This window comes from Apostichopus japonicus, chromosome 15 (assembly GCF_037975245.1).
Source record: "Apostichopus japonicus isolate 1M-3 chromosome 15, ASM3797524v1, whole genome shotgun sequence".
Taxonomy (NCBI): Eukaryota; Metazoa; Echinodermata; class Holothuroidea; order Aspidochirotida; family Stichopodidae; genus Apostichopus; species Apostichopus japonicus.
In genome coordinates, this window is record NC_092575.1 from 4,417,437 (window position 1) to 4,432,084 (window position 14,648).

A 14,648-nucleotide genomic window follows, 5' to 3' on the forward strand; every position below is an offset into this window, starting at 1 on the left:
TACACAGCTAGTTATACTGTACAATAGATGCGCTTAGAAAGCTCGAAAATTTGCGCTACACATATTCTCTAACAACATCATTAATAGCACTTCATGTTGGAAACAAAATTAAATTTTCTATTTTATAGACACTATCCCAACATGCACCTCTCCACCTCCAACATCCAAGCTTTTCTATTCTTCGTCATGGCGATCAGAAATGCTTGCTGAAGTTTTGAACAGGAGTGAAGACTTTCAAGATGACATTGTCCAAGATGTAAAACAAAATACACTGTCAATAACAAAGGATTTATAAGCCACTTTATGAATAAATCAATAGAACTATATTAACAAAGTTTTGTATCATAATAAATATTTGAAAGGATCAATTTTTGCTCTGGGATGACTATATTCATTCTCAACATTTCTTCTGCTTTTTGTTTGTTCATCATTGAGGGGAAAAGCAAGAAAAAATAAATAAAAAATATATAAATAAAAAGGACAAAAAAAGAAAAGAAAAAGGACAAAACAATATTTAAAAAAAGAAACAATGAAAACAAATGAAGTGAAACAAACAAAACAAACAAAAGCAAACAAATCAAACGAAATAAAAGGTACAGGATATTGATATCATCTTCAAAGAGTAACAGTTCCGTACAAATAACAATCAGGAAAAACCGGACGAAAAATCGCCCCATGCTGGCACTTTGGATGGTAGAATGAGAAGGAAGGGCATTGACCGGAGGAGCCGGTCATAGAGGGCGCGCAGTGTTAAAAGGTTGCCAGTTCATTTTAGGCACGGTAGAACAAGGTGCGAAGGTTATGGGGAGACAGGTAAGCGAGGAGAAAAGTAAATATATCATTTTCAAAGAGCATTTTCATTGCAAGCATAGTTAAGTCGTACCTTTTCTCCTCCTCGTCCACAGGACTCCCTTCCTCACCTTCTCCATTTGAAGGTTTACTGCTCCGAAATTTGTCACAAAACTTGGTACTGCTCCCTGTTAGTAAAGAAACAAAAGAAGGGTTTTCATTAGGTCAGTTCTCCATCCTACTGTGTACCAAAATCCCAGTCATTACAGGCTTATGGTCACAATTCATTTGATACGATATTATAAGTAAAGTTAAAAGTTTTTGAAAATTTCAAAGTTGTTGTTTACACAATACCTCAAAACTTACTGGTTCGGCTAGTTTGTAAACCAAGATACTTGCCCACCTTGACAACCAGAACGCAATGAGAGTCTTGTGTACATAGATTCTAAAGGAAGCGGGCAGTGACCTCGAGAGGGGTCACTGGCACCCCTGCCAGTGACCCCACCGGGGGGGGGTGGGGGAAGGACGGGCAACAATGTTACCAGTTTATTGGGCTAGGAAGATTGGAGTGCATATGTTAAAGGAACAGGTTAAAGAGGAATGAAGCAATACTAATACTAACAAGAACAAGTGTCTGGGACATAAAATGTTGAGGTTGGCATAAGTCTCGTTTATTTAACTCACTTAAATTTAACCAAACTGAATTCCTTTATTGTGAAAACAAATCTAAAAGAGTACAAACATCCTCGATCACTCACTCTACCAATGAGACATTTTAATTATGCGTAATAAACTTTAGAGGATTGCAATTAGTGAAATGATATAAAAGTTACATAATTTTATTCCCTCATGGATCCTCCTCCTCCGACTTTTGACTTTGTTCAAGGCTGTTGTTCTTTCTTACCCTACGAGAAAATTTCTTTTGATTAAAAATCCACCCATTTTAATTCACTCTCAATTAATAATGATGAACTTTCCTTTGCTTCTGAGAACATATATCAAAAGAAAACAAAATACAATTATGTTTTGCCATTTTTGGTTTCTACTTGTTCCCCCCCCCCCCCCCAACTTACCAGCAATTTCAAAACTACTTAATACTAAAGATATCTTAAAATTTCCAGATAACTTTGACATTTCAGAAAGACTCTTCGGATCAAAACTAGCTGGCCCCTGGTGATTCTTCCCAGCTCACTATCATTTGACCAGACAGAAGTGAAACTGCGTGACGATCACGAACAAACGAACGATCGAACGGCTCGACACCAGATTTTTACCATCGTTGACCTTTTTCTCGACTAAACAAATCGATGGATCAGACAAAGCTAACCTTTTCTCATGGTTTTGACAAATATAATCATCTCAAAGTGTCCATTCAACTTCACTTTATACAACGGCAAAGATGGAGAATTATGGTCTCAGTCATTTAGTGTGTGATACATTACGTACAGTACCACTCTATATAAAATTGCGACAAACATTTCAATTTAAATTCTGCATTACATAAAATTCTCTCACGTATTAGGAACCTTTTTTCCCCTTTTTTAAAAAACGACAATGAAAATTAATGACAAATTGTAATTGTAAAAGGGATATTGGTAAAGGTCACAGCTGCATCATAAAAGTAGAGGCAAATTTTGAAGATTCAATGCTACAGTACATAAATTTATACCATTGAAAAAATTCTTCCCCCCCCCCCTCTTGTGTCCAAAAAAAAAAAAAAAAAAAACATAAATATAAATATAATAGTGATAAAAGTTATGCAAAATAAGTAAAAAAATTCATGAGATGAAAAACAAGGAGAAAACATGTGGGTGTCAATGAGAGGTACAGTACTGTACAATATTTGACTGTGTATACTGTTAAAAACTAGAGTAAGTGTGGGAGTTCTGATAGAAATTTCCAAAAAAAAATTAAGTTTCCAAAGGAGGCCTTTGGGGTGTGCACTGTGTTCGACTTTTCAGTTTTATATTTTATGTTTGTAATATATTTACAACAGCTGATTAAAAACCCATTCAAGTAACTGCTATGTTATCAGATATTTTAATTCAAAAGTGCATGAATCAGCAAATTCCAACTAAAATGATTTCAACAAGTCAAGAAATGGATTAAAGAGCAACCGTTCATTTTTTTTTTTCTTTTTCTTTAGCATAACTTTTCCCATCAAATACAATTGAAGAGAAAGATTGTAGTTAACATTCCATATTGCAAAAGAGGGAGTAATCCACTGTACAGTAAAATCTTGAAAAGAAGACTTTTTTAAACAAATATAACATGCTAAAATTAGCCTGCAGAACAAGATCATCCCAAGCAATGTAACTTGTTGCCAGATATTTAAAAACTTAGCTATAGAACACAAGTAGACAAAAGTGTTATTTTGTTTTTACAAAACAAACAGTATTTCTAATTCTGGATGAGTTCGGTTGGAGGTTATTGTAAAAAAAAAAAAGGAAAAAAAAATTGCTCCAAGGAGTCCTTTTTTTTTATCTTCTTATCCATTTTCCATCTCTCATTTTTTAGTCTGGCCTTAAAAAAAATGTTTTTCAGAATGTCCCTGATGACTGTTGCTTTTACTCATGGGTGATGAATTTCAGACTTCACTACAAATATAGCTGTAACATGGTTTGAGGGTTAGAGAGAACCAGAGATGAGAAATCGAACGAGATCGGCGGTTTACCCTTCGAAAAGGCCTCAGAATTCATGGAGACGGTATAAAAAGTTGACATTTGTTAGGTAAATTTATGAAAGTGGAAAGGAGTTAAGACAAATACAGACCTTGTATGGCCTCGACCATTTCCACAGTATCATGACCTTATAAGGCAGGGGGCAAAAACAGCAGAAAAGGGAGAAAAAACAACATTCGGCGCATTATGGCCTCGAATAATCTGCCCGATATATGCTGGATTTTTGTTGAAGGTTAATATGACCATCTTGTACAAATATTCTTGTCCAAACTTTAAAGTTGTTTTCAATGCACTTTCTTTTAATTGCTGTTTCTTGCTTTATACCCATCCCAACCCCCCCCCCCCTCCTCCTCTTGGGTATATTCTTTGCTGCATCTCAGCTCATACCGACGTCCATTTTAAGATGCATTAATAAGTGGGTTCGAGCAAATGGTAATATACCCAGGAATAAAAGAGCTATCATGTGATGTTACACATTCATGTCAACATTTTGACAGGCAAGAAATTTCACTTGTACTGTAATGTACCAGTATAGTACACCAACTAATTTTAACTTATAAAGTAAGTTTGTCACATTTTTACCAAGTTTAACTTGCTTAATATGAAATGAACATATAGCACAGGGTAAAACTTGCAGCAAGCTGAGTTTTTTGTTAGTACAAGAATAAATCTACCTGAAGGAAGAGGGGTTTGATAAAACGAACCAATGATTACATGTGAACATTTCCATGTTGCCTAACAGTTCCGGTCGGGGGGGGGGGGGGGGGAAGGGAGGTTACATCCACAGGGTCAGGGCTCAATTAATAGGCAGAGGAAATAAGGAATTATGAACGTATTCTCAGTAAGTACTAAAGGATTTATAAATGAAGGTTCAAGAGAGGGGAGGGGAGGGAGGAGGGGGAGGGGCGTGAGTGACGTGATTGTCGAGGCTGGCTCCGACCTGGCTCTTGACACCAGTTGCTGTTACCTCTTCTATTCCAAAAATACCTAATATATTGTTCTACTGTAACTTCTATACAAGCTTGCTAATTAAAGTAATTAGTTAGACAAATGTTATGAACAGAGGGTATTTTCTGCAAAATTCCTGTTTCTGTGAACCCACAATTCTTCTTCCTATGGCACATATCCATACAATAATCTTTCCCGAAATTATAAAGAGTTGCACCCAGATAGATCTCATCAAAGCTGTTAAAAAAACATGCATCTGCTTTTGAAAATTAAAACGTCCGATCCCATGTAATTTCTATTCTTCCCTTCTGATGCTAATGATGACAACAGACTCATGCATTCTTTGATTACAGTAGCTTATCTTCAGAACTAAATATTACACTCGTTGTCGATATTCTATACTGAGCGTAAAATCACTACGGCTATTGCTGACAAGGTGTTTGGACACTGTGAGAGTCACTGCACAGTAAAATCCACACAATCTCATTGCCAAATCACATGCCGATGATTGGCAATGAAGCTGTATGCCTATTTCATGCAGGAAGAAGAGCGATGAAAACTATTTTATTTCACCTTTTTTTCTCAAATTTTAATCACATCTGATGGGGTGTAATGGAGGGATCCACATACATAATTACTACATTGTAATTACTTAAGTAGCTGTTTTGCCATGCACTGAGGCTCATATCTTTCTCTTCGGTCAATGAGAGATGAAGCTGGTCAATATTTGTTTCATTTCATGAAGGCAGAGATCATGGCAGCCATAATATTGTCCCCATTTTCTTGTTTCTAATTTGGCCTCTGTTCGTAAATTGAAGACAACTAATCCGTCGACACTATCAGTAACGACGTTAACATATAAAGCACATATTTGAGTTGAGTTGTGCAAATGTCCCTAAAAAAAATGTGATTCAAAGGATAGAAAGACTATCGACCAGAATAGGCTGCTATACTTTGCGAATGATAAGATTCGGGAGAAGGTGATGGGCGGTGACCCTGAGGAGGGTCAATGGGGCGCAGTGCTAAAATGTTACCAGACTTTATTAGGCTATGTAGATGGGAAGGTGTAATAGAAGAGGAGTGCGGTAACAATATAAAACACAAATTTGAGTCAAGTTTGGAGAATTTCTTATGAACTATATTTGATGCAAATTATTGTTTATTAGCTGACTTAATTGACATGATTCATTTCAAAAATTGAAGAAAAATTTCCAAATTTTCTTCACTATTTCATGATTTGACCTTGCGCATGCAATGTGATCAGTAACTACTCTGGAATTGTAGCGTCCGTGCGACAGAATTTAAACTGGAAACATTTCAAAAAGACTGTCTTAATTATGCTCATCCGGTGAAGAAAGCTGGTATATAGGCTGTACTTAGATCAACTGCAATCTTATTTGGAGTGATAATTAGGTTAAAACTAGCAAAGTATTTAAAAATGCTACTTTAACATATGGTACAATAATTTTGATAACCAAACCTAAACTTCCCATTTTAGTATACTGAATAAGGTGTACATGCAAATTCCATGATTTAACTACTGTAACACCTACATGCTACAGCCAAACACTTAATGTAGCAAATCTGTGTACAAATTAAATTGCTAGTTGATGCATGTACAGTAAATGTTGAATATTCATCACATGTACAGTATGCTGTTTGTTTGAAATCAAATTCAAATTTCAGCAGAAAACTACAATCCTTAAAATACACTGAAGATACTTTCTGGACATATTTCCAAAATATGCACATTGTGGTAATTAGCACCCACAAGTGGCGAACACAGCTGGATCTACATATGGGACCAATACGACAACGCCCTCTGTTGATTTTAGGCATGGCTGGAGAGTCCTATTAAGTCACTGTATGTTTAAAACAGCCAACCCTGTACGTTTATCGCAACATTATTTTTGCATTCAGTTAATAACAGTTTTACCAATACCAAAAACTACCAGTAATGATGGGGAAATTAGATTAAATGTACACTGGATTTACATTTAGACAAACTGAATTTTAAATATTTAGTTACTGTAAGTCATTCAAAAATATTCCCTTTTAGAGTTCAACATTTTTGTCATCCAGATTTTTTTTTCCCTTGCAGAAGGAAATTAAATGATGCAAAATGGTCTTTATACTCTTCCTTCCATTTTGTTAAAATAAAACTTTGCTATAGTCATCAAATAAACTTGATTTTTCAGAGATTTCCAGCATCATATTCTATCGAAATTTCCTCAAAATCAAGGTTTTATATTTTAATATTCTCTACAGAATGTGTTTAGGTGTGTGGATTTTGATTACAGAACTGTGAGCCAACCCTCCAGTAGAGTTTGACTGTATAAGTAGAGTAGCTTTATATTCCAGTAAAATCTACCAAATTGATTTCTTTCTTCTTTTTTCTTAACTGAAGATACCAACAGCCGTGGACTCGTCGTAAGTGGAGAATTACGACCATCAGCTGTGTCTTGCTTTTCCTTCACGGTACTACTCGCACCTAATGAATTGCTTCCCAACCTCATAAAACCAATTTACCAATCATAAAACCCCTGGGCAATAGCCAACTTTAGCTCAGCTTTCCCTGAAATTATCAGATGGTGTACCAAACACAAACCCTAACCAAGAAGAAGGGGGAAAAAAACCAGAAAGAAAAAAGAAGAGATTTTCAGGGAACTTAGGGCGAAAAAAAAAAGCGAAAAATAAATCTCCGTAAGAAATAGCCTCCTTAAATTAAAACCGGCTGCCTAATCAAACTCTTCGGAATCTGGTAAGGTGATTTTGTTGGTTTTCCTTTTCGCTTTTTATTTGCTTCTATCTCGGGGAAAGCAAGCCTACGGACCAATCAATTCGTCAGGCTTCCCCTGAGTAGAATAGAATTAATCTAAAATGTAATTCCTGTGCTTCAAAAACATTTTGAAGAACAAACTGCACCTTGCCGGAACACTGAGCAGTTTGATTGATGAAAGCGCCATCTGGAAAGTTGTTGTTTGCGAGAGAGAGAGAGAGAGTAAGATAGACCAAAATCAAACATTCCTGTAAGCTGTTTAAGGTTTTTCTTCTTCTTATCCACTTTTCTCGCTTCTCAATGTAAGCAAATACTCTCATGTGCTCTCTCCCTCTCGCTAGGTATATACTTACATTAGCAGTTACATGACAGCAAACAACTTAATGTTTTGTATATGTTTATATATGTTTATATAACTTACATATCTCCACTCAATACATGCACTTTCCCATCTACAGTACCTAACATACAGAAATTGTTATCATTCATTATGCACTAAACCAGCAATGGGCTCACCTGTCAGGTAACAGCGATCTTCCTCTTCCGTCCGAATCAATTATTCTGAAGTGGTACAATTGCTCCTTGACATATTTTAGGACATTATCACTCACTAGCCAAATCCAACCTCTGTCTAGAAGTCTAGAGCTCCAAAATGTGACAAGGCCTCAGTTAGCAGACCAGCTGGTGTGTGATTTAGAGCTGTAGTCTATCTGCATGCTACCATTTTTCTCTGTTTTCTCCAAGTTTTAGACTTTAATATTTTAACTGTCAAATATATCTAGTGACACTGTTGCAACCATCACACACAAGTCGCATCAGATCTTTTACTCTACAGTGCCTCCTGGTGACCTATTTACATAATAGTAAATGCCACTCAGGGGGGACAGTTATTTTTTACATTTGACTCCCTATGCTATTACGTTATATGATATTTGTCATTTTGTCATAACCTCTCTGTTTTGTATATTAAAATGTACCGTGTAAATGTCTCTATACCTCACTGCTGTGATGTGAAGAAATAAACTGCAACTAAAAGTTATGGAGAAGACTGTACAGACGCAGGGACACATACATACCTGCACCCATTGTAACACATGCCTCACTCCTGGCCTCAGGTTCTCCCTGGTGAGACCAGAACAGCCCACTGGTAACCAATGAAATCACTCGGTTCCACATTCATGTGGTGGCTTGAATAAGAATCACTAGGTAAGAGGGTATTCTAGGCGTTACGAGAAATCCGTCAGCGGCGATCGGGTAGATATCGAAGTCTTCAGCAGCTCGCCTCTCTTTGCTGGCTTTTACAACCTTTTGGTCAAAGTACTGGATGTATAGTCTCTAAATCTAAAAAATTGAAAAGAAGAGAGCAAAGATTGCTGTCCACCATTTAGATGTGCGTGTTTTTGTCCCTTCTGTAATACTGTTACTTGTCATTTAGCCTTTGAAGAAGATCCTGCTAGGATCGAAACGTCAGGCCAACTTACTTTTAAACACCATTTAGATGATGATAAACGTATATTTGAACGATATTTAACATTTTGGGAAAGACGTGAATTAAGACTTTTCATCCCAGTTAAGGAATATGTAATTACATTGTGAAAATTGTACATGATGGATCTGTGTGGACAATACAGTGACACTCAATATTGATTATGAACAAGAAAGTTCACACATGACGAACACCATCGGTAAGCTGCAAGTACAGTATCAATTTGGTTGAGGACTTGCAAGCTACAGTACAGTACATACACTTAGCTAACTGCAGGTGTTAACATTAGTATGATTAATCACTTTTTAGTAGTTATCTAGCTCTTTAAAGTTTGATGGATATGTGTTAGTACACATTAGGATCATTTAAAGTGACTATCGTCACTTTAAAGGGACGGTCCGTGACCTATCCTCGACATGGTCTGGTGACGTGCTAAGATTCTCACGATATGCATTGTCACTTGTTATTAAAAGCCAAGCCAAGAGACTTTAAGAAATGACTTTCAGAATAAACTAAACGTTCATCATCAATAGATGAACACCAAAACAGCAGTAAAGCAAGAACTCCCTCGAAAAACCACTGACAAAGTAAAACAGTTTGCTCTATTGGTTCAATCTATTTTGTGGTGGAATGGACGAAGATGGGTACATGGGTGGGTGGGGGGGGGGGTTTGATTGGTTGGTCAAGAACAAGCACATGAGATGAAAAAAACAGGCATCCTTCTTTTCCTGTACATAGTAACCAGCTTCAGATCATTTATCAAGATATAAATAAACAAATAGCTCTAGAAATAATTTGCACTCAAATTTTCTCATTATGTTGTCTCTTTAGTTTTGAATACTATACCAACATTTTAACAACATTCTAACATAACTCACCCTTCAACAGACTGTCTTATCCTATCCTAAAGTACATGCCTCGAGCTATCAACCTAAAAACTACTACAGTATAATACAGTACAGTACTCCAATGTATATGTACATTTAGTAGCAATTTACAAATTTTTGGCATTTCTCCAGATTCTTTGCAAAAGAACCCTTTCCTGTTTTTTACTCAATTTTTATGATCCTTGTCATGAGCAGAAAGTGACCAATAAAGCAAACAATCAGAAATCTCAAAGTATTTTTTTTTTTGGCTCCATAAATCCAAACAGGAAATGTAAATGCTGGCAAAGCTTATGCTGACAACAAAAACAGTTTACTCGTCCTCGTTGTCAGTCGTCGGAAAGTCAGCTATTGACAGGAAACTCGAAAAGGAATCCGCCAAGGAGACAAGTCAGCCGGCTAAAAGCTACGCTGCCGTATAATAACTCGGGACAAAACACATTTGGCACCGAATCTAAGAGGGTTATTAAATATTCTATAGTCACTGCTGTTCGATGCGACTTGGCAGTCGCCGAGGCGATTGCCTGCTACGATATATATATTATCTCTCTCTCTACTTTTCAAATCGCTCCATGTTAGCGGTCAGTGAGCTGTACATACAAAAAAATAAAGGAAAAACACACATCCGGTTTTGGAAGTTAAGGAGGGAAAATTAAAAAAATATTATCATGTGGGCTTAACTTTGTGATAGGGTATAGAACATGATCCTTTATGAATCACATTCATAGAGATTGGTGGAATTTAAATTAGCTTTGAGGTATATTTCAAGCATTAAAGCTGTGCATACAGTATTGTGTTTGGGTTAATACAGGATGACTTGGGTCTAGGCACTCAATTAATATTGATGGGCCGTAGACCATTAAAAGCCGTTGCTAGACCATTAAAAGCCATTACAATACTTAGCTGTCCGGGTTGCATTTCTTATACCGCTTGTAATACTTCAGAAAATTGATTATAACCGAGAAATAGCTGGGGTTAAACAACTGAAGTGACTGGAGTCATTAGTCTAACACACATGTCCATCCTGAAGGTCAGTACCTCAGATGCAACACAAAACTCAATGGTAAAACAGGAGACATTTACATCAATTGGCAAATGACATTTAAGTTTAACAAGAGTTGTGTATTATTCAAGGACAAATGGCGCCAAAATTGTCATCCACAGATTCACTGTTGTTTATAGTTTTCAATAGAAAAATATGTATTAGTTTGTGTTATCAGAATTGATAAAACAATGGATTTAACATTGACATTTGGAACTACACTGAGGAACTGACGACATCATCAACTCAGTGTTAAAGGAACATTCCATAGAGTTAGCATAATTTATAGGTGAATACCTTGACTACTGGGATAGCTATGGAAACATCACTCACTCATATTTTCTTTTCTTCGATAATATATTACGAATCAAGACGAAACTTCAACAAAACTGGAAAAAATTTAAAATGTCCACCTTTTGCGTCATAATTTGTAAATGAAAGTGGCATTCTTGAAAAACTCAATCATCTGCTTTGCAGACACTCCTTTTTACAAAACACATTTTCTTTATCAGAAACTAATGTGTATGAATGAATATGAATGAATAAGAATATGAATGAATACTAATGAATATTCATACATTGTTATTTGTAGAGTGCAGCAGTAGTAAGAAGACAGGTAAGTGAGGGAGCAATTTAAAATGTTTAAAATCTAGAAAGGTTCATTTTAACACAAACATCAATTTTTTTTTTTTTTTTTTTTTTTTTTTTTTTTTTTTTTTTTGGCTGCTTCTTCTTTAAACATCAACATAACTCTTTCATGAATGTTATTACTTCCTAACATTAAAGGTTACCTTTAAAATGTTTATCTTTTCACAAGAATGATATATTACTGCACAAAACACAGAGCACCGCTTTCATAATTTGTGGTAAATGATTAACAAACAACTATAAAACTGTAATATTTGACATAATCTCCCCTTTAATAAGTATTTGCTCTGCTACTGTAGTACAGTACTTTCAGGTTATTTATTTTTCTTTGTGAATTACTACTTTGATCAACAAGCTTTGTTCTTTCTAGTATTCATCATATTGTACATATGTACTAATATATATGTACAGCATACTAATTTTAGTATACCAGACACCTGTACACATTGTCTTTTGTCTACACATAATTTTGAAATTGAACTGAATTTAAAAAATTCCTGAAAATTTTGACAAATGTCTCCATTTTAATTTTTTTATATTTTTTTTTATATACATACAGTACATAGTTCGCACGCATGCATTTTGTCTCTTTTCATCAGGGTACCTGTCATGCAATATTGGAGTTTTCCTCAAGTGTGTGATGTAATATGTTCATCTTATGACAGTAGAGAGGACCAACGTAGAAAAGTATAAGGACAGCTATTGGAACCAGTCCAAATTACTGATTAAAGAAAACACCCTTTTGCACTGAACTGAGAAAATTGGAGACTTGGCAAACTGCCAAGAGATTTGAACATGAAACAGACTTATGTAAACACCAACATAAATATAGCGAAACCGTGACAGATTTTTACGTTTCCAATCCAGTAAATTTGTGATATATATAGAACTTAATGTACAGTAGTACTGCTGGCTATGCAGTGGAGCGAGTGCACACAATATCAAAGGTGGGGGAGGGGGGTCCAAATTCTAATTTCCATCGACTGATTTAAGTATATATAGGAACAATGCTTTAGTGGAAGGGCCATGCATGCAGATGCGAATGAAGGATATTATAAGAGGGGTATATCCCTTGGTTCACTGAAGTAGATTCCAATGTACAGTATGTTGGGGGGGGGGGCAGATGTTGGGTCCTCCTACAGAAAAATTAAAAGTGTTTACATCAAATGGTACATTCTGAAACATATTTAGACCATAAAGTAGGTCTATAACTGTATATATCTATAAAACACAAAGTTGTCCTAATAAATATATTCATGATTTGTTTGTTGTGAGGTTGAATAGGGTAGTGTGCAGTACACTCATATGCAGCAGGACTGATCTAACATTTTTCTGCATGCAAACTTACTGTATACTAATCTATAACCTTAGGCTCGTACTATTCGAGTACTTGGCCGTATTTCAGCTAACCTGACGACACTTTACAGTTGATATAGCTTCCAATGATATATATACATTCAAAGAAACAAGAGAAACACAGCAGCCATCTCGACAAAGATTTAATTTATGATTTCTGCTGTCAGTGGGAAGTTTGGGAAAAAAATACTGTAAGGTGCAACATCTTCATTATTAAAGGACGAGACGGCTACTAATAGATTTTAAACAGTAGGTGTGGTCTGAAAGCCGTCGTATCCTGCGTAAGGTACGTACGATTAGGGAGCCAATTTATCAACAATTTGCTACTAGTGTCAATGTGCTCTATGTTCTATTGACAACCAGACACTGATCCCTTAAGGCCCACAGAAACAGTCAAGTACTGAAATGTTTATTAAAGGGATCCTAAAATTGATAGAAACATGCTCAAGTTGTCATGATGCTTAAAAAGTACAAATTACAGTATTAAATACACATTATTCTTTTGTCAGACAGTCTTGCAATTAAAATTATATGCACATTTTCATGATATATTTCGGTCTTGTGAGAACCTTTTGCAAACCCAAAAAGTTGTCTCAGGGGTTCAAATATGGGTATTGACGAATGACGATATTTACACCTGCCCTACTGTATATGCACGTCGATCTATCCAATTTGGGTTAACTGCCCAAGTTAGGTGTTGAGTGCAAAAACAGTATGACTAGGTTAAAATTGCCGACAGGTTAGACGCCAATATCCCTGTTGCTATAGTGATATAAGTTGCAAAAGTCACGACACTAATACAATGACTGGGCACCAATTCATCAAGGGATATATACACACTTCCATCTGTTTCAGTTTGTATACTACAGTCCCTTTAATGGATTGGAGTAGAGAATATATACTGAAGAACATCGAGAATTTTCACAGTGGAGCAACTTAACCCTGACAGTACAGCCAACATGTTTCCTGCGTACCTTTATTTCTCTCATTTTCTCCCGTCTTTTTTTTGTTTTTTAGCCATATTTCTTACAAGAGAGAGCACATCCTTCAAGAAAAAGGAGAGGCACAGCAATCCCATCCCGATTAACTCCAGGTAGCTTCAATTTCCTCGAGGTGCACTTCACAATCAAACGTTACAGCTGTGCGGTAATATGTATACTGTTGAAAATCCCAATTTCTCGCAGGACTCCCACTCCATAAGGTTCAAGCGAGAGTTAAAGGATGTTGGGAAGATATGGATAATTTTGAGAATTTGAAGACATGGTTTATTGTCAAAAGGTCTTACTACGTATAAGATCTATTAATATAGATATAGCATATATATAGCATATAAGATGTGAAGTTCAACAGTGCAACAGGCAATTCATCGTGCAGGCAAAGGAAATGAATATTCATGGATTGAGAAATTCAGCAAGGTTTGCCACTTTGGGAAAAAAAACGATATAATTTGGTTGCCACCTTTGCAGCTATATTCACACAAAACATAACACGAAAGGTGTAAAAAGAAGAAAGAAAAACAAGGAGCTTTCCTCTGATCCAACTGAGATACATCAATACACCACCCTGCTCCCTCCCTGTAGCTATTGTCCCACAAAACTATACCAAGACATTATGTTATTAAGGTATACACATTATAAAAACATGTCTAAAACATGAAATGTTTTATCCTAGATTTATTGCTTTCCTAGATCTTGTTTACATTTGGGAATGCAAGGTAGACCAGGCCCGTCAGTGTTTTCCTCAGCTGACACTCGATTTGGACATCTGAGACTGAATGGTGAGTGGACCAATGTGGAATCATTGAGAGAGCGTTAACCCTACTGCAACAAGGTCACATGCATGATGGTTTATAGATAAAGTACAGTAGGTAGCGATAGCACTATAGTGCACCTGCCTTTAGACTCGCACTGGTATGTGTTTATCCGCGAAAGTGGCTAACAAAACACAAGTACCAAAAGATCTCTGGTCGGGTATGATCCCCTAAGCATTCACACTACTCTTGATCCTCCTCTAGGGGGTCAAGTTCTTGCCCAAA

General features: G+C 36.2%; 1 protein-coding gene across 3 annotated transcripts in view; it reads right to left on the reverse strand.

The window, feature by feature from the left end:
• LOC139981326 (calcium/calmodulin-dependent protein kinase kinase 1-like) overlaps positions 1-14,648 on the reverse strand; it is an 89,710-nt gene that overhangs the window by 39,548 nt on the left and 35,514 nt on the right. For all 3 annotated transcript variants that reach the window (XM_071993656.1, XM_071993655.1, XM_071993657.1), the window contains 2 exons: positions 8,274-8,538; positions 884-977 (listed from right to left, as the gene is read on the reverse strand). In XM_071993656.1, coding sequence (XP_071849757.1) covers positions 884-977; positions 8,274-8,373 — 194 coding nt within the window. In that variant the 5' untranslated portion in view covers positions 8,374-8,538. The remainder of the gene's footprint in view (positions 1-883; positions 978-8,273; positions 8,539-14,648) is intronic.